This window comes from Vombatus ursinus, unplaced genomic scaffold, assembly GCF_900497805.2.
Source record: "Vombatus ursinus unplaced genomic scaffold, bare-nosed wombat genome assembly UNPS02000577.1, whole genome shotgun sequence".
NCBI classification, from domain to species: Eukaryota; Metazoa; Chordata; class Mammalia; order Diprotodontia; family Vombatidae; genus Vombatus; species Vombatus ursinus.
The window spans coordinates 19,425,979-19,447,517 of NW_020940355.1; the positions used below are offsets into that span (position 1 = coordinate 19,425,979).

Sequence of the window (21,539 nt, forward strand, 5' to 3'; positions counted from 1 at the left end):
ATATAAAGAATGGATTCAAATATGTAAGAATGACACCCATTCCCCAATAGGTAAATGGTCAAAAGATATGAACAGGCAATTCTCATGGGAAGAAATTATGAAAAGTTATATAAAAATTGCTCCAAGTCTCTAATTTTAAAAACTGCATATTAAAACAAATCTCAGGTTCCACTTCTTACCCATCAGATTGGAGAAATAAGAAAGAGAAAAATTGTAATTTTTGGAGGGACTAAGATAAAAAAAAGCACATCAATATATTATTGGTAGAGTTGTGAATTGATCTAGCCATTCTAGGAAGAAATAAGGAACTATATTAAAAAAAAATCACTAAACTGTGCACAGACTTTGATCAACTGATACCATTACCAGACCTATTCCTCAAAGAAATCAAAGGAAAAGTCTCTTTATGTTAACTCATTATGTTAAAATATATATAAAACAGCTCTTTTTGTAGTAACAAAAAACTAGAAAATAAGCCCAATGACTGGGGAAAGGAAGAACAAATTAAAGTATATGAATATATAGTATGATGCCATAAGAAATGACAAAAGAGACTGATTTCAAACAAACCAGGAAGAGTGATATGAACAGAAACCTGGAGAACTATTTATACAATAAAAACAACATTGAAAAGAAAAACAATTTTGAAAGACTTAACTCCAATCAATGCAATGACTAACCACAATTCCAAAGGTCCAGGGATCAAATATATCAACATCATGACAGCAAGGTTATAAATTCAAGGTACAGAATTAGACATATTTTTAAACATGGCCAATATAGGTATTGGTTTTGTTCAACTATGCATATTAGGTACAAAAGTTTTATTTTCATTTTGACTGAGAGAAGGAAAAAGAAGAGGTCAGAGTTACCAAAATGAAAAAAGGAAAGAAAAAAAAAGTATGAGGCTCATTGAAGCATTTAAAGTAATTCATAGAAGAGGAATAGAATGAAAGTCAGTAGGAAACACACATAAGCAGGAAAACTTTGAAAATAAAATGCTGAATTTATTACGTACTTGAAAGCTGTTCATAATAAATATTTACAGCATCATGTACAATCCTCTTCTGCTTTCTACAGGGAAATGCTCATCTTACTTAGTGTTAAGTTCAGAATAAAAAAAAATAAGCAAACAACAAAAACATAGGAGTGCTAAACGTGGAAGACAGTTTGCAAAGGGGTGAGGAAAGACTGGATGGTATAGATGTACCAGGTGAAAACAATGTTTAAAGGAGTTAACCAGTAAAGGAAAGGAAAGAAATATCTGGATGGAGCAGAAAGGACTTTTTTTAGGGTTAGGAAGACCTGAGTAGGTCTATAAATGGAAAGAAGCCAATGGAGAGGGAGACAAACAACTGTAGGAACATATATTTAGAGTTGAAAAGAATCTTCGATAAAGGGAAGCACTGCTGAAACAAGATCCTGGAGATGGGCAGGAATAGGATGAATGGCATCGGTAGAGGGATTAACTTAATGAGAAATAAGAATATTTCCTTTTCTGTAATATAGTATCTCTTCTTGACCATACAAATTACTCATTATCCATCCCAAACAATGTCATTAAATAACATTTAGAACTTTATTATGCATGGCATTTCTTTTGTTCTTTGTGCCGGAAGTCTACATTTTCTCCTGAAAAGAAGATAAGCTCCTTGACAAGAAGGGTCGTCTCATGCTTCTTTCTCATGTCCCATGGTACCTAGTACAGGACTAGGTGAGGACATTCAAATACTTAAACTGAATTTCTGGAGGCAGAGTGAACAAACATTTAGGCTCTCATAAAAATTCAGTATACCAATGGCAACTTAAGTGAAAACTCAGGAGCTAGAAATGTAGATCCCACCAGAAATGCTCTAGTTTGCTTTACAGTCATGAATAAAGTGCTTTGCTTTTCTGTCCAGGTGACTATTTTCAAATCTATCCTTAGTTTACAAGGGGCATGAGCACTTTACTTGGTCTTGTCCCTGGGTACCATAGTTGGAAGCTAAATGTACAGTGAACTTGTATTGGGAAATTAAAATAAGATTGGGAAATTAAAATAAAATATTACACTTTTTAAAAAGGAACTAATATACCACAGGTCTCCCCCTCCCCTCCATTTAACCAGATAACATTCAACTTGCATGAATGCTTGGAGTGGCTTATTTCTTTTACAAGTTGAATCCAAAAGAGGTTTTATCATCACCAGACATTTCTACAGTTGACTTGCAAAATAAATTTCATTGTGAGCTATGTCCCCAGAGAAGTAGTTTAAAAAAAAAAAAGGAAACAAAAACTGTGACTGTTTCCTCTCATATATATGAATAAATGGAGAAGAAAAAAAGTCACTCGTGGGAAATATTCTAATTTCTATCCCCTAGTAAATGGTTTGAGCAGGAATCAGGTACTTAGGTATTTGCCAGTCAGATGACAACAGTGAGTCAACACACTCTGAAGTGTCAGTTACCCAATCAGCACCCTATTTTGGAGCAATGACTGGAGTAGTATAAGAGCATAATTCATGTGTATAATTGTCTATCTGCTTGTACCTATCAATAAGGCCAATTCTTGCCACTTAGTAAATAAACATTTCATCCTAAAAACAAAGTCTACTCGGTTTCTAGGGGGGAAAAAACCACAGAAACATTTAACTTTCCAAAGACAAAGCTTACTTCTTTTCCTGTGCTGATGCAACCATTTATCTGTGATATGACTCCTCTGCTTAACATCTTGAACAAAGTTATTCGAGTTCTTGAATCCAGCACCTTCAAGAAAAAATGGAGAAGATTAAGACATCAAAAAGATTGATTTACCTAAACTCAAATATCATTTTGTTACTCACACCACTCCAAAATAAGACTTAAGCACAGGAGATAAAGCAATTTCAGTTGTCTCCACAGTGTTAGAATTCCAACTAAATCACAGCAGAAGAAGGCTAATCCTTAACCCACTCACTTAGCATCCTTTCACCCCCACCAGATCTGGTTGGAATCTTCAGCACAGAAGTGGTCTGTACTGCAGCAGCACTCAAAAAATTTAGGAACAGAGGAAACATAGGCAGGATGCCAGTATGTATGTGGATCCACCAGGCCTGAAGCAAAGAGAACTGTCATTAAATGGGCCAATTCATCTTTTAAGCTCCCTCACTTGCCTCTCCCCTATGACTGGAGGCCTATAAGGTACAGTAGTAAACTCCTCCCAAAGCATTCCTTTATAGGGGGCTCTGAACTTTCAGAGCTTTCCAGGTAACTTTACTTTCAATCAGCAGCTCTGTTTGATTTTTTACTCCATGAATCATCACTGCCCCTGAGCTGGGAACCTCCTGGTGGCTCCCCATCTCCCCCCCCAGTTTTCAGCTTCCTTTTTGGTATTATCTTTCCCTATTATATTGTAAGCTCCCTGAGGGCAGAGATTATCTTTAATTTTTTTTTATTTGCATTCCCAGGGCTTAGTACAGTGCCTGGCACATAGTAGGCATTTAATAAATGTTTACTGAATTGAACTGAATTAGTTCTACCCCTCAAGTACCAGATCACCTTACTTGTCTCCTGCAGAACTTGTATTTAGGCCAAGCAGCAACAGTTAGAATTGAACACAGAACAAGTGATTGGCTTAGGATCGGAAAAGGAGCACGACAAGCCTGTATATTGTTACCCTATTTACTTAAATTATATGCAGAGTACATCATATGAAATGCCAGACTGGATGAATTAAAAGCTAGATTTAAGGTGGCAGGGAGAAATGTCAACAATCTCAGATATGCAGATGATACCACTCTGATAGCAGAAAGTGAAGCATTACGCTAGCTTGAAGCTTAACATCAAAAAAAAAATGAAATTCTTGGCAACTTCCTGGCAAATCGAGGGAGAAGAAATGGAAGCAGTGTCAGATTTCATCTTCTTAGGCTCAAAGATCACTGCAGACAGCAACTGCAGCCATGAAATTAAGATGCTTAGGAAGGAAAGCTATGGCAAATCAGGAAAGCATACTAAAAAACAGAGATATCACCTTGCGTACAAAAGATCTATATAACCAAAGCTATAGTTTTTTCAATAGCAAAGTATGGCTGTAAGAGTTGGACTATAATGAAGCCGAGTGCTGCAGATTTGACGCTTCTGAATTGTGGTTCTGGAGAAGACTTGAGAGTCTCTTAGATACGAGATCAAACCAGCCAATATTTAAAGAAATTAATTCAGGCTATTTACTGGAAGATCAAATACTGAAGCTGAAGCTTAAATACTCTGGCTACATAATGAGAAGATGGGATTCACTGGAAAAGATTTGATATTGGGAAAGACTAAAGACAAAAGGAAAAGGGGATGGCAAAGTATAAGATGGATAAACAGTGTTATGGAAAGAACTAACATGAACTTGGACAGACTTCAGGAAATAGTGGAGGACAGAGGGGCCTGACATGCTACGGTCCAGAGAGTCACAAAGAGTCAGTCACAATTGAAAAACCAAAGAACAACAAACTTCAATCCCCCAGAAGTCACTAGGCCAGAGACTAAGGCCAATAGAATGTGAATTGCCCAGTGCAGGAAGAGGCTGATTCAGCTTTGAGGCCCAGCAACAAAGCTTTGAAGACTTTGATGCCAAAGTGGAAGGAGCCATAAAGTGAGGAATAGAAGAATATAAATAAAAAAGAAATTACCAAAGATCTCAGGAGAAAGAAAGCTCAAAGACCATAAGCAAAAACTGAAAAACCAAAAGGAATAATAGTAACAGCAGGGAAGATGGCCTTCAGATCATCTAAATGAGCATTAACATCTTTGAAAAAATATTACAAGACAAGAAAACAAACCAATACCAAGAACGATCTAGTGAATTCCCAAGGGAGCATGAAAACACAGAAGGATATTCCCAAATTGCTTAAAAGAGAAATGAGAATTGTCAAAGCAGAACTTATGATCTACACAACAAAAATACTTGGTAGAATATAAAAATTTGAATCCACACTGTCAAACCTCACCAAAGAAATAAAATGAGAGCACAACAGATAGAGAATGCAAATACACAGAAGTGAAAGGTAATTAGGAAGAAGGGCTAAAAACAATAATGATAAAAAAAAACATGATCTTTATACAAGAAAATACATTGACCTAGAAGATAAGATATATAAGGACAACTGAAGCATCATTCATCTCTCACAGTACAAAAAACTAAAAAAAAACTTGATCATGCAAGAAATACAAAAAAAAAAATCCAGAACTTCTGAACACAGAAACCAATAAACACAGTACCAATCAAAAGAATCTATAGATTGCTTCTAGAAAAAAATCCTATGCTTAAAATTCCAATTAAATTTAAATTTAATCATTTAAATGATAAATTCTGCAAACAATCAAAAGCAACCCTTCAAATATAAAGGAAAGGAAATTTGAATATGACAAGACTACACTGTACCAACCAGAAACAGCAGGAAGGAATGGAGTATGTTCCAAAGAGCAAAGAAGCTTAAGATGAACTGCAGAGTGGCACACCCAAAAAACCTGAGCCCATTCTTTAGTGAATAGCAAAAGTTCAATAAAAAAGAGGAATTTGAAACAATCCTACAAGAAAACCAGACTAGAATTATTTGCTTTGCAAACATCCCAGACGACAGAAAAACAAGAAAAGTAAATTAATACAACCACGGTAAAGAAAGTAATTATATCCTCAGGGGATAAATACTAAAAAGATAAAAACAGTTATGAAGTTAACAACAAAAACAAAAGGAGACCACAGATTTCTTTGTAAAAGTACACAGGTAAATAAGGGTGAAAGCTAAGTCAAATATAAAGTAGAAAAAACACAGACTACATCTCAACATCATAGATTATGTCTTAACACCCCACCTACAACTGAATCAATTTGTGTGTGTGAGAGACTAACCTGAAAAATGGGAGGATACATAAAAGGAGAGGGAGGAGTAAGATGATAAAGGAAAATGTTATGTATCCTAATCAAGTCAATGGTTAATAATGAAGGGAGAATGACTCCTGTGGTCTCTCAGGAAGAAGAGGGCCTATAGGAGAATGAATACGGACAAAGTGAGAGAAAGAAAAAGGGAAATCTTTTGATGGGTGGGAGGTGGTGAAAATAAAATAAAAATGACAATACTACCAAAATTAATTTACACTTTTACTGCTATGCCAATCAAATTATCAAAGGGATACTTTATAGAACTCAATAAAACAATCACAAAATTCATTTGGATAATTAGAAGATATAGAATATCAAAGGAAATAAGAAAGAGATGTACAGATGAAGACAGAATATTCCTTCCAGACCTCAAACTATATTATAAATTAGCTATCACCAAAACCATTTGGCACTGGGTTAAAAAATAGAGAAGTAGATCAAAAGAACAGACTAAATAAGGTAGAATCAGAAACAATGTAACTCAATAACGCAATATTCAATAAACCAGAAAACATTACTGAAAAAATTATTTCTTAAGAAATACTAGGAGAGGACTTCTGCTTCCGGGAGTCAAGATGGCGGAGTAAGAGGTGAGTCTCTCTTATCCTCCCTTATTAACCCCTGAAAGCCCAGAAAATATCACCCCAGGAAAAACCCTGGAACAGATGAACCAGAAGAAAGATGGGGTCCAGCAGTCCAGTAGCCCAGGTGGCTTGAAGAATTAACTTCCCCCTCTGGGGGAAGGGGAGCAGTACAGAACAGGAGGCATCCCTGCAAGCTAGTGGAAAGTCCCACCTCAGCATACCAGGAGGAGACCCTGAAGCCAGGTGGTGGAGCAAGCAAACACCAACACCTGGACCCCCAAGTGCCTCATTGAGGGCGGGGGAACTGGTGGAAACCAGCTCAGAAAACCACCAGGTGCCTCAGCATTCTACAGCAACCGGCTCTCCCAGTGCTTCAGCAAAACTAAGGGAAGCAGTACTCCAAGTGGACCCAGGTGGATAAATACCCTACAATATCCATCTGAAAGGAGCTGAAGAAAACAAAAGGAAGGAAAGGCCTGGGTAAGCAGGAAATCTCCAGGAGTCACACTACCCAATCCTACCCCTAGAGTTCAGTGTTGCTGTTTCCAGTCCAACACCAGGTAAGCTGCCAGAATTCTACAGCCTCCAACTGCCAACAATGAAAGTGCCAGCACACAAAGCCATCGACCAGGCCCTAGGTTCCCAACACAAGAAGCTTGGGTCAGTGCCCTCTGCTCCCCAGCAGGAGAGCCCAATCTCTTTAAAGGCCAGAAAATAAGCAAACACCATGAGCAAAAAGAAACATACGATAGGCTCTTATTATGGGAAGAGTGAAGATCAAGGCAGAAATTCTGAAGAGGACAACATTGTCAACAAACCCATATCTGGAACCTCAAAAGGGAATATGAAGTGGTCTGAAGCGCAAAAAGCCTTCTTAGAAAGCTCAAGAAGGATTTTAAAAGTCAAATGAGAGAGGTAGAAGAAAAAATGGGAAAAGAAATGAGAGGTATGCAAGAGAGAGTCAATAGCTTGGAAAAGGAAGGACAAAAATTAACTGTAGAAAACAAGTCCCTAAAAAATACAATTGGTCAACCGGAAAAAAAGTACACTGAAGAAAACAAGTGAAGGAGGTACAAAATCTAATAGAAGAAAACAATTTGTTAAAAATTAGAATTGAGCAAATGGAAGCTAATGACTCTATGAGAGCAAGAATCAGTCAAACAAAAACAAAAGAATGAAAAAATAGATGAAAACATAAAATACCTCATTGCTAAAACAACTGATTTGGAAAATCGATCCAGGAGAGATAATTTAAAAATTATTGGTCTATCTGAAAATCATGATGAAAAAGAGAGCCTGGACAGTATCTTTCAGGAAATCATAAAGGAAAACTGCCCTGAAGTCCTAGAACCAGAGGGCAAAATAGCCATAAAAAGAATCCAACGATTGCCTCCTGAAAGAGATCCCAAATTGAAAACACCAATGAATATAGTAGCCAAATTCCAAAATTACCAGGTCAAAGAGAAAATACTGCAAGCAGCCAGAAAGAAACAGTTTAAATATCATGGAACCACAGTCAGGATCACGCAGGACCTTGCAGCTTCTACATTAAAAGACTGTAGGGCGTGCGATATGATATCCCGTTAGGCAAAGGAGTTTGGATTACAACCAAGAATCAACTATACAGCAAAAATGAGCATGATCTTTCAGGGGAGGAGATGGATATTCAATGAAATAGGGGACTTCCATACCTTCCTGATAAAAAGACCAGAGCTCAACAGAAAATTTGATCTTCAAATACAAGACTCAAGACAGACATAAAAAAGGTAAACAGGACAGAAAGAAACAACATGTTATTAATGAGGGCAAACTGTTTACATCCCTGCAAGGGAAGATGACACTTGTAACTCTAGAGAACTGTATTGTTATTACACCATGTTAAAGGGGTATATATAAAGGGAGTGGGTATAAATTGACTGTGATTAATGATGGAAAAAAATCTAATCAAGTGGGTTAAATGGATCCAAGTAAGTGAATTAATCTGATCTAATTAAGAAAATGTACTGAGAGAAAAGGATTACATCACAGGAAAAGGCACAAAAACCTATTACAGCAGAGAGAAAGAAGGGAGGGAGATGAGCACTGTTTGAACCTTGCTCTCATCAGATCTGGCTCAAGAAGTGAATAACAATCAGTTAGGTAGAGAAATCTAACATGCCCTATAGCCAGTAGGAGGGAAAAGGGGAAAGAAAAGGGAGGGGGCTAATAAAAAGGAGGTGGGACTGAGGGAGGAGGTGGTCAAAAGCAAAACATTAGTGAGGAGGGAAAAGGAAAAAGAAAAGCATAAACAGGAGGGGAAAATGATGGAGAGAAAGACACAGTAATCATAATTGTGAATGTGATATATGAATGTAATAGAATACTATTGTGCTATAAGAAATGATGAACAGGCAGACTTCAGATAAACCTGGAAAGACCTGAATGGTTTGATGCTGAGTGAAGTGAGCAGAACCAGGAGAATGTTGTACACAGTAACAGCCACACTGAGTGATGACTGACTTTGATAGACTTAACCCCTCTCAGCAATGCAAGGATCTAAGACATCTCCAAAAGTCTCATGATGGAAAATGCTATCCACATCCAAAGAAATAACTATGGAGTTTGAATGCAGATCAAAGCATACTATTTGCTATTTTTTTCTTCTCTTGTGTTTTGTTTCCTCCTTCTAGTGGTTCCTCGTAGTAGTTCTAATACTTAATTACAACATCACTAATGTGAAAATATGTTTAACAGGAATGTATGTGTACAGCCTATATTAGATTGTGCTCTGTCTTGGGGAGGGAGGGGGAGAAAAATTTAAAACTCAAAAGCTTATGGAAGTGATTGTTGATAAATTAAAATAAATTAATAAAAAGAACAGTTCATGACAAACTATTTCCTTTAAAAAAAAAAAAAGAAATACTAGGAAAACTGGAAAGTAGAAATTAGGCTTAGATCAACTGTTGTTGTTTAGTTATCCAGTTGTCTCCAACTCCTCATGACCCTGTATGGGGTTTTCTTGGCAAAGATACTGGAGTGGTTTGCCATTTTCTTCTCCAGTGGATTAAAGCTAATAGAAGTTAAGTGACTTGCCTAGGGTCACACAGCTCCTAAGGGTCTGATTTGACCTCAGGTCTTCTTGACTCCAGGTCCAGCACTTTTATCCACTAAGCCACCTAGCTGACTCCACTTTACACCACATTCCACAATATATTCTAAATGGATACATGTCATTAAGGACTATGTCACAAACAAAAAAAAAAATCAAGAGAAATAGAGCATATATCTTTCACAGCTATAGGTAGGAGATATATTCTTAACCAAATAAGGGATAAAAATAATCACAAAAGATAAAATAGATAAATGATTACATGTAAATGAGAAAGCTTCTGGAAAAAATAATGCACCCAGGATAAGAAGAGAAGTGGACAAATGAGAAAAAAATTTGAATTTTTTGGTAGTTTTTATGTATCTTGAATACCAAATCTTTAACACATATATATGAGAGTATACAGGATGTCCCAAAGTCTTAGTGCAGGTTTAAGTCACTAAAGCTTAAAACTGCACCAAGACATATATGTGTGTGTATGTGTAAACTATAAAACCAAAATTCATTTCCCAAAATGTAAATGATCAAAGGGTATGAACAAACAGTTCTCAAAAGAGAAATTGCAAACTATTAACAACTATATGAAAGAATATTCCAAATCATTAACAAGAGAAATGCAAATCAAAACAACTGATGTTTCAACCCATTCCCTGCAAATTAGTACTACTGGCAAAAGATGGGGAAGAGTCAACACTGGAAAAAGATAGGCATACCAGTACACTCTTGGTGGAGCTATGTATCGGTATAACCATTTTGGAAAGCAACCTGGAATTATGCAAATAAAGTGAGTAAAATGCTCATACCATTTGACCAGAGATTCCACTAATAGACTCATACCACAAAGAGGCCACTTATAAGAAGTTCCCAAAGACACCAAAATACTTATAGGAACACTGTTAGTGATAGCAAAAAATTAGAAACAAAGATGTCCATTGACCAGTGGATACCTAAACAAATTGTGGTAAATAAATATAATGGAATATTACTATGTTGTGATGAATATGATGAAGCATGGAAAGATCTACACAAACTGATACAGTGTGAAATAAGCAAAGTCAAAAAAAACAATATAAACAATGATTACAAGATCGAATGTTAAGAACCACCACACAAAAAAAATTAAAAGTGAAGGCTGCAAAATTGCAAAGAACAAGCATGGCTCCAAAGAAAACATCCAAGACATCTCCACCCCACCTGAGGTACACAAGTATGGTACACATTGCACATGCTTTCAAAATTCTGTGACATATTGATTAGTTTTGCTGATTTTTTCCCTTTAAAAAAAATATCATTTGTCATATGGGGTAGCCTAGCCCTCTGGGAGGAAAGAGATAGTGGGGAAAATGTTAGTGATTTTTTAAAGAAAGATATCAATAAAAATTTATTTCTAAAAGGAAAATAACAAATATTCATTCAAAACATTTTAAAATGGTACCTGTTCCACCGTTGCTCTGTCTGCCTTATCTTTAACCCGATACCTAACCAAAAGAAAAAAGATACATGAACATACATGTGATGTCATAAGTAGTTGTCATATTTTAATGAAATAAAAACTAAACAAAATAGAAGCAAAAATTACTGCATTGCTTCATTAAAAAACCCAAGCAGCTTCCTTACCCATGGGCAGACTTACGTTTCTCTTATTTCCAAGTTCTCCTCCTATGATACTGACTTCCTATTTCTTTTATTCTTAGTTCAGTTTGTACATGTCCACCTCCCTTCAGTTTGCCTTCTAATACTTCCCTTCACCATCACTCTCATACAAGGAGCAGAGGGAAAGGACTGACCTTTGAGTCATAGGATCCCAGTTCTAATCCCAGCTCCGTCACTTATCATCTATGTAACTTTGAGCAAGTCACTTAAAATCTCTGGGACTTGGTCTCATCACCTCTAAGCAACATGGTTGAAATGTATGGTCTCCTAAGGTCCCTTCCAGCTCTAGATGGAATCTTATAATCCCACAAAGGCAGAAATTCTGAGAAGAAAGAAAAAACCTCACTTCACAGCCAAGAGACATCCTGATCAATCTTCTTTAAAGGAAGAAGCGTTAAGGAAATCAAGTAGCTGGAACTTATAGATACATCAAGGCTTTTTACAATAAATGGTACATAACATTATTAAGAGCCAGCAATTTTAATAAGTGTTTGACTGTCAGCAGTAGATAAAATGCTAGACTTGAAGTCACCCAAAGCCAAGCTCAAGACCTGCCACTAACCCTTACAATCACTTAACTCACTGAGTCTACTTTTCTCATCTATAAAATGGGCATATTTCCTCTAATACATACTTTGCAAGATTGCTGTGAGGCTCAAAGTGAGGCTCTGCAAACTTTCAAGTAGTATATAAATGTCAATACCACCATTTAATTCACAGAATGCTTGGATTTCAGGGCTCTAGGAGTCCATAAGGAGAGAGGAAAACTCAACTTTTTCATTTCAGTTCATGGAATGGGTGTTGCCTCACACAAACTGAGATGAGACCTGGGAAAGACTTTAACTTAAAAAGGCCAAGGTTTCCCACTGCACTGGGGGGCCATCACCAGTCGTCCTGACCTATGTCTTGCTACTGGATTCTGATGACTCTGGAGAAGAGAGGCTGATGACTTTGCACAGCCCTGCCTTGCTTAACTCCAATTCACGTGCAAGTCAAGATATCGCCCTCCTGATGTCACTGGTCCTCTTTGAGAATGAAGGATGAACAACAATCAGCTATCTTAGATGCCAGTCTCTAACTTGGTTTCACTTCTAACTTCTTAAGAAGAGTATTTTGATTTGCAGAGTAGAAAGAACACTGGGACTTTAACTCAGAAAGCTTGTCAAGCCTGCCTTCAAGCCCTAGTTCTGCTGCTAAGTAGTGGCATGCCATACTCTTCTCCCAGTCCCTTAATCTGTTAGGCTTTGTCATCTGTAAAATGAGGATGCTGCTACTTCTTCTGCCTTGTGAGTTTATTATGTGAATCCAAAATAATAATTTACACAAATACCTTCATAACTATTAAGTGCTCCATGTCAATTACTGTCATGGTAATTTAATGAATAACAAGATTTATAAAATAAATTCAAGTGTCTACTAAATTTCCTTTGTGAAATTCAAACATTTATGACATATAGGCCTGCTTTCATAGAAAGCCATGATCCTAAATCAGGACTGAACCTCTCGTAACAATGAAAGGAAAGCATTTCAGGAACTCAAAAACTTGAATCTATAACAATAAGTTAGAAAGTTCTCAAAGTATTACTTACATATCTGCCTCCTTTTGTCTAGTCTTTTCAGTGACTTTATTTATAACAGAATCAGCAAGATTAAGTTTATCTAAAAGAAAAATGAGGTGACCGCAAAAAAAAGTTTTAATTTAGGGAAAAAAAATTAAAAAACAGCTGACTTTTCTATTTTGCCTCTGTATCTGAAACTGGTCAAACAATCCAAGATATACTAACCAATGACCGTATCTGTATTTGAATCACTAGACTTCCATTAAACTGAAGCTGCTTCAAGTTAGGCTACAAACATAAATCAGAATAAATTAATGTAAGTCTGATTTCTAGGAAGAACTTCAACTTCCATTCAATGCTAAAATCGAAGGACTAGAGACAACCAGAAGCTCTATCAATCTATTTCTGAGAGATAAGCAAGACCATATGGCATTTTTCAAAGATACAGAAACAATCTAAGACTTCTAGTTAGCATCTGAGACAGTGAGGAGTTCAACAGGCATTTTCAATTAAATTTAATTAAGTACTACTAATCAGCCTAATGTTTGAAGAAAAACAGGCATGAAAGATAAGAAAAACTGAATTTTATCATTCTTACATTCTCAATACAGTTGTAAAAGGTTAAGCTCCATTAAATCAGACACTTACTCGCACAGACTCTAACTAGAATATGTGAAGCCTTATTGTTTCAAAACTGCGTATGTTTCTATCATATCTGAGGAAACAGAAAAGGGAGGAAATTCTTTCTGGCTGTCCTTAATTACAATTTGAGTCTTACTTCTGTGTAACCAGTTACTATCACTTAAATTCATCTCTCAGCATTTACAAACTCACCTAGATTAATTTTGTTCTCAAATTTCCTTAAGGCCTTGTCCGCTGGAGTCGACATTTTTGCTGAGTTGAAGTGACTTGGCTGTCGGTTAGCCTAGAAGAGATGTAGAAAACTTGCTTATAACATGAGTGGAATATTCAATTATTAGGACCTACATTTGTACCCACATTTTGGTGTGTGTGTGTGTGTGTGTGTATAAAGGGTAGCGAACCATCAGTGAGGTTTTCTTAAAAAATTTTAAAGAATGAGGAGGAGGATGAAACCTAATGTCTAATGAGGATTCCAGATGATCAGAAGCTTTCATCTATCCATGTCATAGTATGTCCCTGATTACCATAAAGGAGTTAAGAGTTCAATTTCAGTAATTTTTTCTAACTTGATGGGCTTATCTAGCCAAACCTTTAGAAAAGAGCATTTACCCCAAATGACACAAAAATGGATCAACTTAATGCTAACATTCATTAGACAGAGAGCATCTGAAAAACACCATTTTGGACAATGCCATCTAGCTTAGGGCTATGCCAAATGCTTTAACCTTTCCTCTCAACAAATCCTTTCTGAAATTCTCAAGCAAAACTGATTTCTGCTATCTCACCTTTCCTGAGGGAAGCTCCCTAAAGACAGCCTAGTAAGTATTCAAACAGATCTATGACCTCACCAATTCAGGAGCAACTTCCAACAATGCAGATCACAACCTACTGATGACCACCTAGCCTGTGAAAGTCTTATTCATGTTCACCTATGAGTTCACCACAAGGTGTTATCTTACCATGCCAAGGGCCCTCCTTGCTTTCTTTCAACATCATGTTGAAATATAAATACCAATATCAATGAAGCACTTTGGTTGTTCACCTATTTATCTCTTGCTTTCAACTTACGACCAACCCATCTCATTTTCTATCATACAATTCTTCAGACACCCTTTACCCTTGGTTCCTCTTTGGAGTTACTACTGGTCATGTATAACAGCCTGCTTGTCAGCATCACATCACTCTCTGATATTTATCTTCAGTTCTTTGGACATAGTAGTGTTGTTCTATAACTCACTGCTGCTGTATAGCAACACCAGTAAAATATGAATATTAAAAAGGTGGGTTGCTGTATAGCAACACCAGTATTAAAAAGGTAGGTCTTTGCTTTCATATGAAGCTTGGGGTCACTAAAAAAGCTTGCAATTCCCTAAAAGTCATTCAGTCCTCTCTTCCCCTCCTTTTCAAATCTGATTCCAGCTCACTATCTATCTGACTATATATACCCTGTTGGACAACTTTTATTGAGTTGTTGAAATATGAGCATTCTTCGTGCTGAGCACTCTTCATTCATTCTTCCAAAAGACATTCTTCATCAACTTAGTGTTTCCTGTATGAATGAACAGGCCAAACTCCTTTGAGTGATTACACATCTTTCAGGAGGCTCTGCCATACCCTGGGGGATGACGCAGTCAGCCCAATGCCATCTGCAAACAGGACCATCTAGAATACCTCATCGTCAACAGAAACGGATGGACACTGCACTTGTATCTCTTCCCATCATCACAGTGGGGAATCTTTGGTGAGAATACATCTGCCTGTTTTATGCTTCCACTGACATTTCTTGTCATTGAACAGACTTACTACTGTTATCGCATCTTCCAAAGAATCTTGAATCACAATGTATGAAGTGACATTTTTCTATAGAAGAGCTCATATGGTGGTATATATGTTCTATCAAATCAAATGATTTTTTCATAATTAACAATTAGCACAGTGGGCTCATATATTCTTCACATTTCAGTTAACTGTGAGATGGTAAAGACATGCTCCAATGTTGACCATCACTTCAAAATGCCTGCTTTGTTTTCCAATGATACTTTCATTAAGGAAGCCCTTAATGTATGTATGTATGTGTGTGTGTAGGTATATATATGCCCACATATCTATTTATTTATACAAAACTCTCAAAGATTTTCCATAGATGAGAGAGCAAGAATATAGGCCAGCAGTTAACTGATCTCTTCTTGGTTACTTTTTTTCCAGTATTAACAAGATTCCAGATTTCTCCACATCTTTGGTATCATTGTTTCTTTCTATCTTCTCCCTCTTTTAGACACATCCCTATTACTTGTATATCAAATATAGAAACCTCAATTTGACTTCCAAAGCCATTCATAACCTGATCCATTCATACCGTCCTACTCTCACACCTCACTCCCTTCCTCCTTGCTGTTCCTCACACAAGACACACCATCTCCCAATTCCAAGTATTTTCATTGTTATTTTCCATGTCTGGGACTCTCTCCCTCCTCAGCTCCACCTCCCAGGCTGCACTGGCTTCCTTCATATTTTATCTGTAGTCCCATCTTCCACAAGAAACCTTCCCAGTCCTCCTCAATCTTAATCTCTTCCCTCTGAGACTATCCCCTAGTTATCCTATATTTATCTTGTTTAAACATAGTTATTTGAATATTGTCTCCTCCATCAGATTGTGAGCTCTTTTGAGAACAGGTGTTTTGTTTTTTTTTTTACCTTTCTTTGTATTCGCAGCACTTAGCTTTTTGACTAACTCACAAATGTATTGCCTCTTTACATACTTGATCCATTCCAAATATTTTTTGTGTTCTTAATTCTCTTCTGGTGCCCTACCACTTCGGCAAGCACCTCAGAGACTGAGGTTGAGGTCCAAATGCAGTAGTTCCATTTTCCTTGATAGAGAAGTTTGATAAAACCGTTTCTGCAAATATTTTGCGTTTTCTATTGGTAGTCCTTGAACTTTCTTCCTTGAATGGCCTTGGGATGATTGCTTAGTTGGATATCTTGCCAAGTTTTCTTTAAAATGGTTGCTACCCACTGTTTCTCTCTTTTTTTTTTTTTTTAGGCAATTGGCTTCTCTCTCCTTTTTAAGAGGATACTGCTCTTGTTTGCCACCCTTCTTCGTAAGGATTTACAAGATAGGTTTATATTCTAACCTGATGTTGCCTTTTGCAGCCATCTATCTCCAATTGGCAACAACTCAAGAGACTTGCAGACAGGGGCTCTCTTGTTCTCACTATTGTGTTAATTTACATTGGTTAAATTCCTTGATGAAATTATTATAGTTGGTGTTTCTGCCCTTTTTGTTGTCTGTGAGACAAAGAAACATTAAAAATGGCCCTCAGTCCTATGTTCTAATTCTGCAATGGTGGCAGAGTAGGAAGAGGAAGCAAGTAGAGGGTGCTAAGAATTAGTTTTGGCATCACCAAACTTCAACCTCACTAAATGTGATACCCTTATCCAATGATCAACAAGTAGATATATTATTTCTGGAGGAGTTGAATCACATCAATTTTGACATTCTTGCTATAAACAAACCCAGAAGAAAGAAAAAAGTTGCAGCTAAATAGAAGGTGGGATCATTGGTATTTCTTGCCAAGTCAAAGAAAGGTGCTGGCAGATTTTAGCATATACCCAAATACTACAAAAAAACACTCTCATTGGACAATTGGTCACCATGTATTGCAGTACTAATGTTAAGTAGCTGCTGAAGACACTCATGAAAATAATATCAGCTCTATAGATTCTACAAAAAAGGTGATAGGACCTTCCAAATCAAATCAACATACACTGATATTTGGTGACTTCACAAAAATGAGGAAGGGTGAGGTGTGATGAAATATGGGAATGCATAGTTCAGGAAAAAGTAATGAGAGGCTAGAGACTTATAGACTACACAAAAGCTTCATGCCTCTAAATCCACGAACACACTCTTTGGGGAAAAGGTACTAGATGTACCAAGTACCAAATGACACCATAAAAACGAAATAGGCATTTTAGCAGAAAGGAGAAAATGTGTTATTCATATAGGAATTATTATTGAATTAGCTGTGTACAGTCAGACCACTAACTCAGAGCTAAGGTTAGAATTTGAGATGAGAGGGTGAGGGATGGGAAGAAACAGTGGGAATGAATAATAAAGAGATATGACAGACAAATAAAATAATTTAACCCTGAATTACTTAAATAAGTCAGTGAAAGTGGGAATACTTCATGCTTCCCACTGCTACTTCCATACTCTCCTTCTACCACTCGTGGCTTACCAAACCCTGCCAACCGGATCACTCCAATCATTTGTTTCCTTTCCTCCTATTCACATACTGCTAAATAGAGGCGGAGGGAGCATGATATCTATGTTGACTAAGCTTGCTACAAATTTGTTATAGAATCTCAACTGGGCCCTCACTGCAACAAAACAAAATTCCATTCCTCCTTAATTCATTCACTACCCCACTTTCCACAGCAACTATTCCAAACCTCACATTCCTTCAACCCTCCCACACCATCAAAAGATTGAGACCATTTACCTTAAGCCCCTTTCCCTTCCTCCTCATCTAATATCATTCAGCATTTCCTTTAAACTATTTTCTCCTTCACTGTGGCCTTGCTTCTTGCCAAGGCCAACTCTTCTATGGGCACTCTTGACCTCAACCCCTTCTGTCCTCTTCAGCTGAATGATCCCACTGTTAATCCTTCCTCTCCCTCCCCCCCAATCTACTAGCTGTTTCCCAGCCAGCTACAAACATCCTCCAGTCTCTCTCATCCTTTAACAAAAAAAAAAAAAAAAAAGCATCACTTAATCCAACCATCACTCTAGCTACTGTCCTGCATTTCTCTTCCCATTCCTCTTCTCTTGTCCTCTTCTAAACCCCATGCAATCTGGTTTCTGATGTCAGACACTGACTAGCTGTGTGACCTTAGGCAAGTCACTTAACCTCTTTTGGCATGTTTCCTCTTCTATAAATGGTGATAAGAGTAACAACCAACCTCACTACTACATGCCACAAATGGAGGCAGTGAGATCCAGTAACAAGAACATTGGACTGGGCCCTCCAATTTCAAATTCTACCACTAAATTTACTGCTTGAGTGACCTCGGGCAAGCCCCTGACCTCCTGCAAAACACAGGGTCTGGAACACATGGGCTCTGAGGTCTCTTTCAGTTCTAGATCAATGACCCAAGGTGCATATCACCTCACCTTTCAAAAACCAGAATAAAAACTGAACAGTGTAGGGGTCTGCAGGTGTGAAAGCTTGCATATTATGTCATACACTGTAAATGAGTTGGCTTTGCTGAACTGGTTTTTTTCCCTTTTCTTCTTTGTTTCAAGGGAAGGCTATATTTGGAAATGAATGGAATGTTAAAAACAAAATACAGAGACAGAGAAAAATGAATTAGCAAGAAGAGAAAATCATTCTAAGACAATCTTTTCTAGTTACTAAGCTCTAGAGCAGAATCTACATTTCAAAGGGTCAATGAATTTGGACAGGAAAGAAATTACATCTTTATTTTCACTAACCTTTTAACTGAATTTTATCATTTCCTCTGATTCTGACTGTAGGCAATAAAACATTCTGAAAAGGGGTCCAAGGACTTCACCTAACTGCCAAAGCAGACCATGACAGCAAAAAGGTTGATTGATCTTGTTTTAGAGCTATATAGTAGATGAAAGCTTGTATTAAGAAGAAATAGGTACATACTAGAAAGGCGTCAAAAACTCATTGATAAAATACCTGTGGGTTACTCCCTCCAGTTGAAGAAGAGCCCTTAGTAATTTTCCCAACTTCATCATCCCAGTCCCAATCATCATCATCATCATTATAATCTTCATAATCCTCATAATCATCTTCCTGAATTTCTTCATCAACCTCATTCAAAGTCTGGTGAGAATTTTTAGATGCATCTTCCTCCTCTTTGCTTGTTTCCACGCCAGCCATACTTCCACTAAAAACAGTAATTTCACAGGTAGTGTTACATGCAATCTAAGATAAAGTGACACAATGCCACAAGTGTATGAATCTCAAGTCATTATGAAATTTAAGGCATTTGTACTTCCATTTAATAAGAGACATTTTTATGCAAAGAAATAAAAACTTAACCAAAGTTAATTTTTTAAAATAACAACTACACCTATCAGATTGGCTGACATGACAAAACATGAAAATGATAAATGTTGGAGAAGATGTGGGAAAATTGGAACACTAATGCATTGTTGGTGGAGTTGTGAAACGATCCAACCATTCTGGAAAGCAATTTGGAACTATGCCCAAAGGGCTATAAAATTATGCATACCCTTTGACCCAGCAATACCACTTCTAGGTCTGTATCCCAAACAGATCATAAAAATAGGAAAAGGACACACATATACAAAAATATTTATAGCAGCTCTTACTGTGGTGGCAAAGAATTGGAAATTGAGGGGATGCCCATTAAGTGGGGAATGGCTGAACAAGTTGTGGTAATATGAATGTAATGGAAAGTATCATGCTACAAGAAATAACGAGCAGGCCAACTTCAAAAAACCTGGAAAGACTTACATGAACTGATGCTGAGTGAAATGAGCAGAACCAGGAGAACACTGTATACAGTAACAGCCACACTGTGCAATGACTAACTTTGATAGACTTGGTCTTCTCAGCAACCCAAGCATCTAAGACAACGCCAAAAGACTCATGATGCAAACTGCTATCCACATCCAGAGAAAGAACTATGAAGTCTGAATGCAGATGGAAGCACACTATTTGCTCTCCTTTTCTTTTGTTGTTTTGTTGCTTCATTCTCATGGTTCCTCCCATTAGTTCTAATTGCTCTATACATCATGACTAATGGGAAAATATGCTTAATATGAATGTATAAGTACAGCCTATATCAGACTGCATGCCATCTTGGGGGGGAGAGGTGGTGGAGAAAATTTAAAACTCAAAATCTTACGGAAATGAATGTTGAAAACTAAAAATAAATAAATTAAAAGTGAAAAAACAATAACTAAACTTTTAAAAATACAAGTTTAACTCAGGATGAAGATTAAGACGTATATTTATGGCCAAGGAAGGGATTTATTTTGTTTCACTATGCATATTTATCACAATGTTTCTGGGCTTTTTTTCCCCCATGGAAGGAGGTAGACAAAAGAAAAAAAAAGATTTATTGTTAATTGAAAACTTTAAAATGTTGTTTTAAAAAAGGCACAAAATGCAATATTTTGAGACATATGGAACCAATGTACACAATAGTGTGTTTACGACAACATTGCAATCCTAAGCATATCAATAAAATGCCAATGTAGCCTTTGAAAACACCACATAAAGACCATGCCAAAAAAAAAAAAAAAAAGTGAAATAATGCCAGAAGGCTCATGATGAAATATGCTACTCCTACCTCTTGAAAGAGAGGAGATGGACTCAGGGTACAAAATACACAGGATGTCCCACAGTCTTCCTACAGTTTTTTTTTTTTAACTGCACCAAGAATTTTAGGACACCCTGTATTTTTTGGACAAGTCCAATGCAGAAGCTGTTTTGCTTGATTATACTGGTTATTTTATTTCGTTGTGGGGCGTGGAGGGGGTGAAGGATGGGAGAAAGAGAAAAACAGATTATTCCTAATCGAGCAAACTTAATTAAAATAAAATTAACTCAATGACACACTTGAAATGATGTGCTTTGATCACAAAGACACTACACTACCTGATCCAAACACATAGGATAGGTTTGCAGGATCCTGGGCTCTGAAAGAGCCCAAAGAGTGCCTGTGTATGGAGGCAGCATGTAGCTACTTACAGCTACTTACTTCCTGAAGGCGGGGCGGAGGAGGAGGGTTGGAGAGAGAGAAAGGGAGAGGGAGACGGAGCCCGTGAGCGCAGCGGGAGAGGGGCCGCGGCTCGGCCCAAGCCCCACGCACGCCGCGCGGCTCCTCTCACCTGTCAGAGGAGTCAGCATCATCGAACTGCCCCGGGACCGCCCGGCTCATGAGCTGCTCCCGGTAGTTCATGGCGGATGTGCTCGCCCACCGGGCCTGGATGGAGTGCGGCTGGAATGGGAGGTTGCAGTTCCTCTGGGCTCCCCGGCTCCGAGGGTCCTCGCGCCACTTGTCGGGGACACCACTTGTCGGGGACACCACTTGTCGGGGACACCACTTGTCGGGGACACCACT

General features: G+C 37.5%; 1 protein-coding gene across 2 annotated transcripts in view; it reads right to left on the reverse strand.

The window, feature by feature from the left end:
• RIOK1 (RIO kinase 1) overlaps window positions 1-21,539 on the reverse strand; it is a 38,868-nt gene that overhangs the window by 17,083 nt on the left and 246 nt on the right. For both annotated transcript variants that reach the window (XM_027862876.1, XM_027862968.1), the window contains exons 2-7: window positions 21,307-21,535; window positions 19,121-19,331; window positions 13,602-13,692; window positions 12,798-12,867; window positions 10,991-11,033; window positions 2,652-2,744 (exon numbers count right to left, since the gene is read on the reverse strand). In XM_027862876.1, the coding sequence (XP_027718677.1) occupies window positions 2,652-2,744; window positions 10,991-11,033; window positions 12,798-12,867; window positions 13,602-13,692; window positions 19,121-19,331; window positions 21,307-21,377 (579 nt within the window). In that variant the 5' untranslated portion in view covers window positions 21,378-21,535. The remainder of the gene's footprint in view (window positions 1-2,651; window positions 2,745-10,990; window positions 11,034-12,797; window positions 12,868-13,601; window positions 13,693-19,120; window positions 19,332-21,306; window positions 21,536-21,539) is intronic.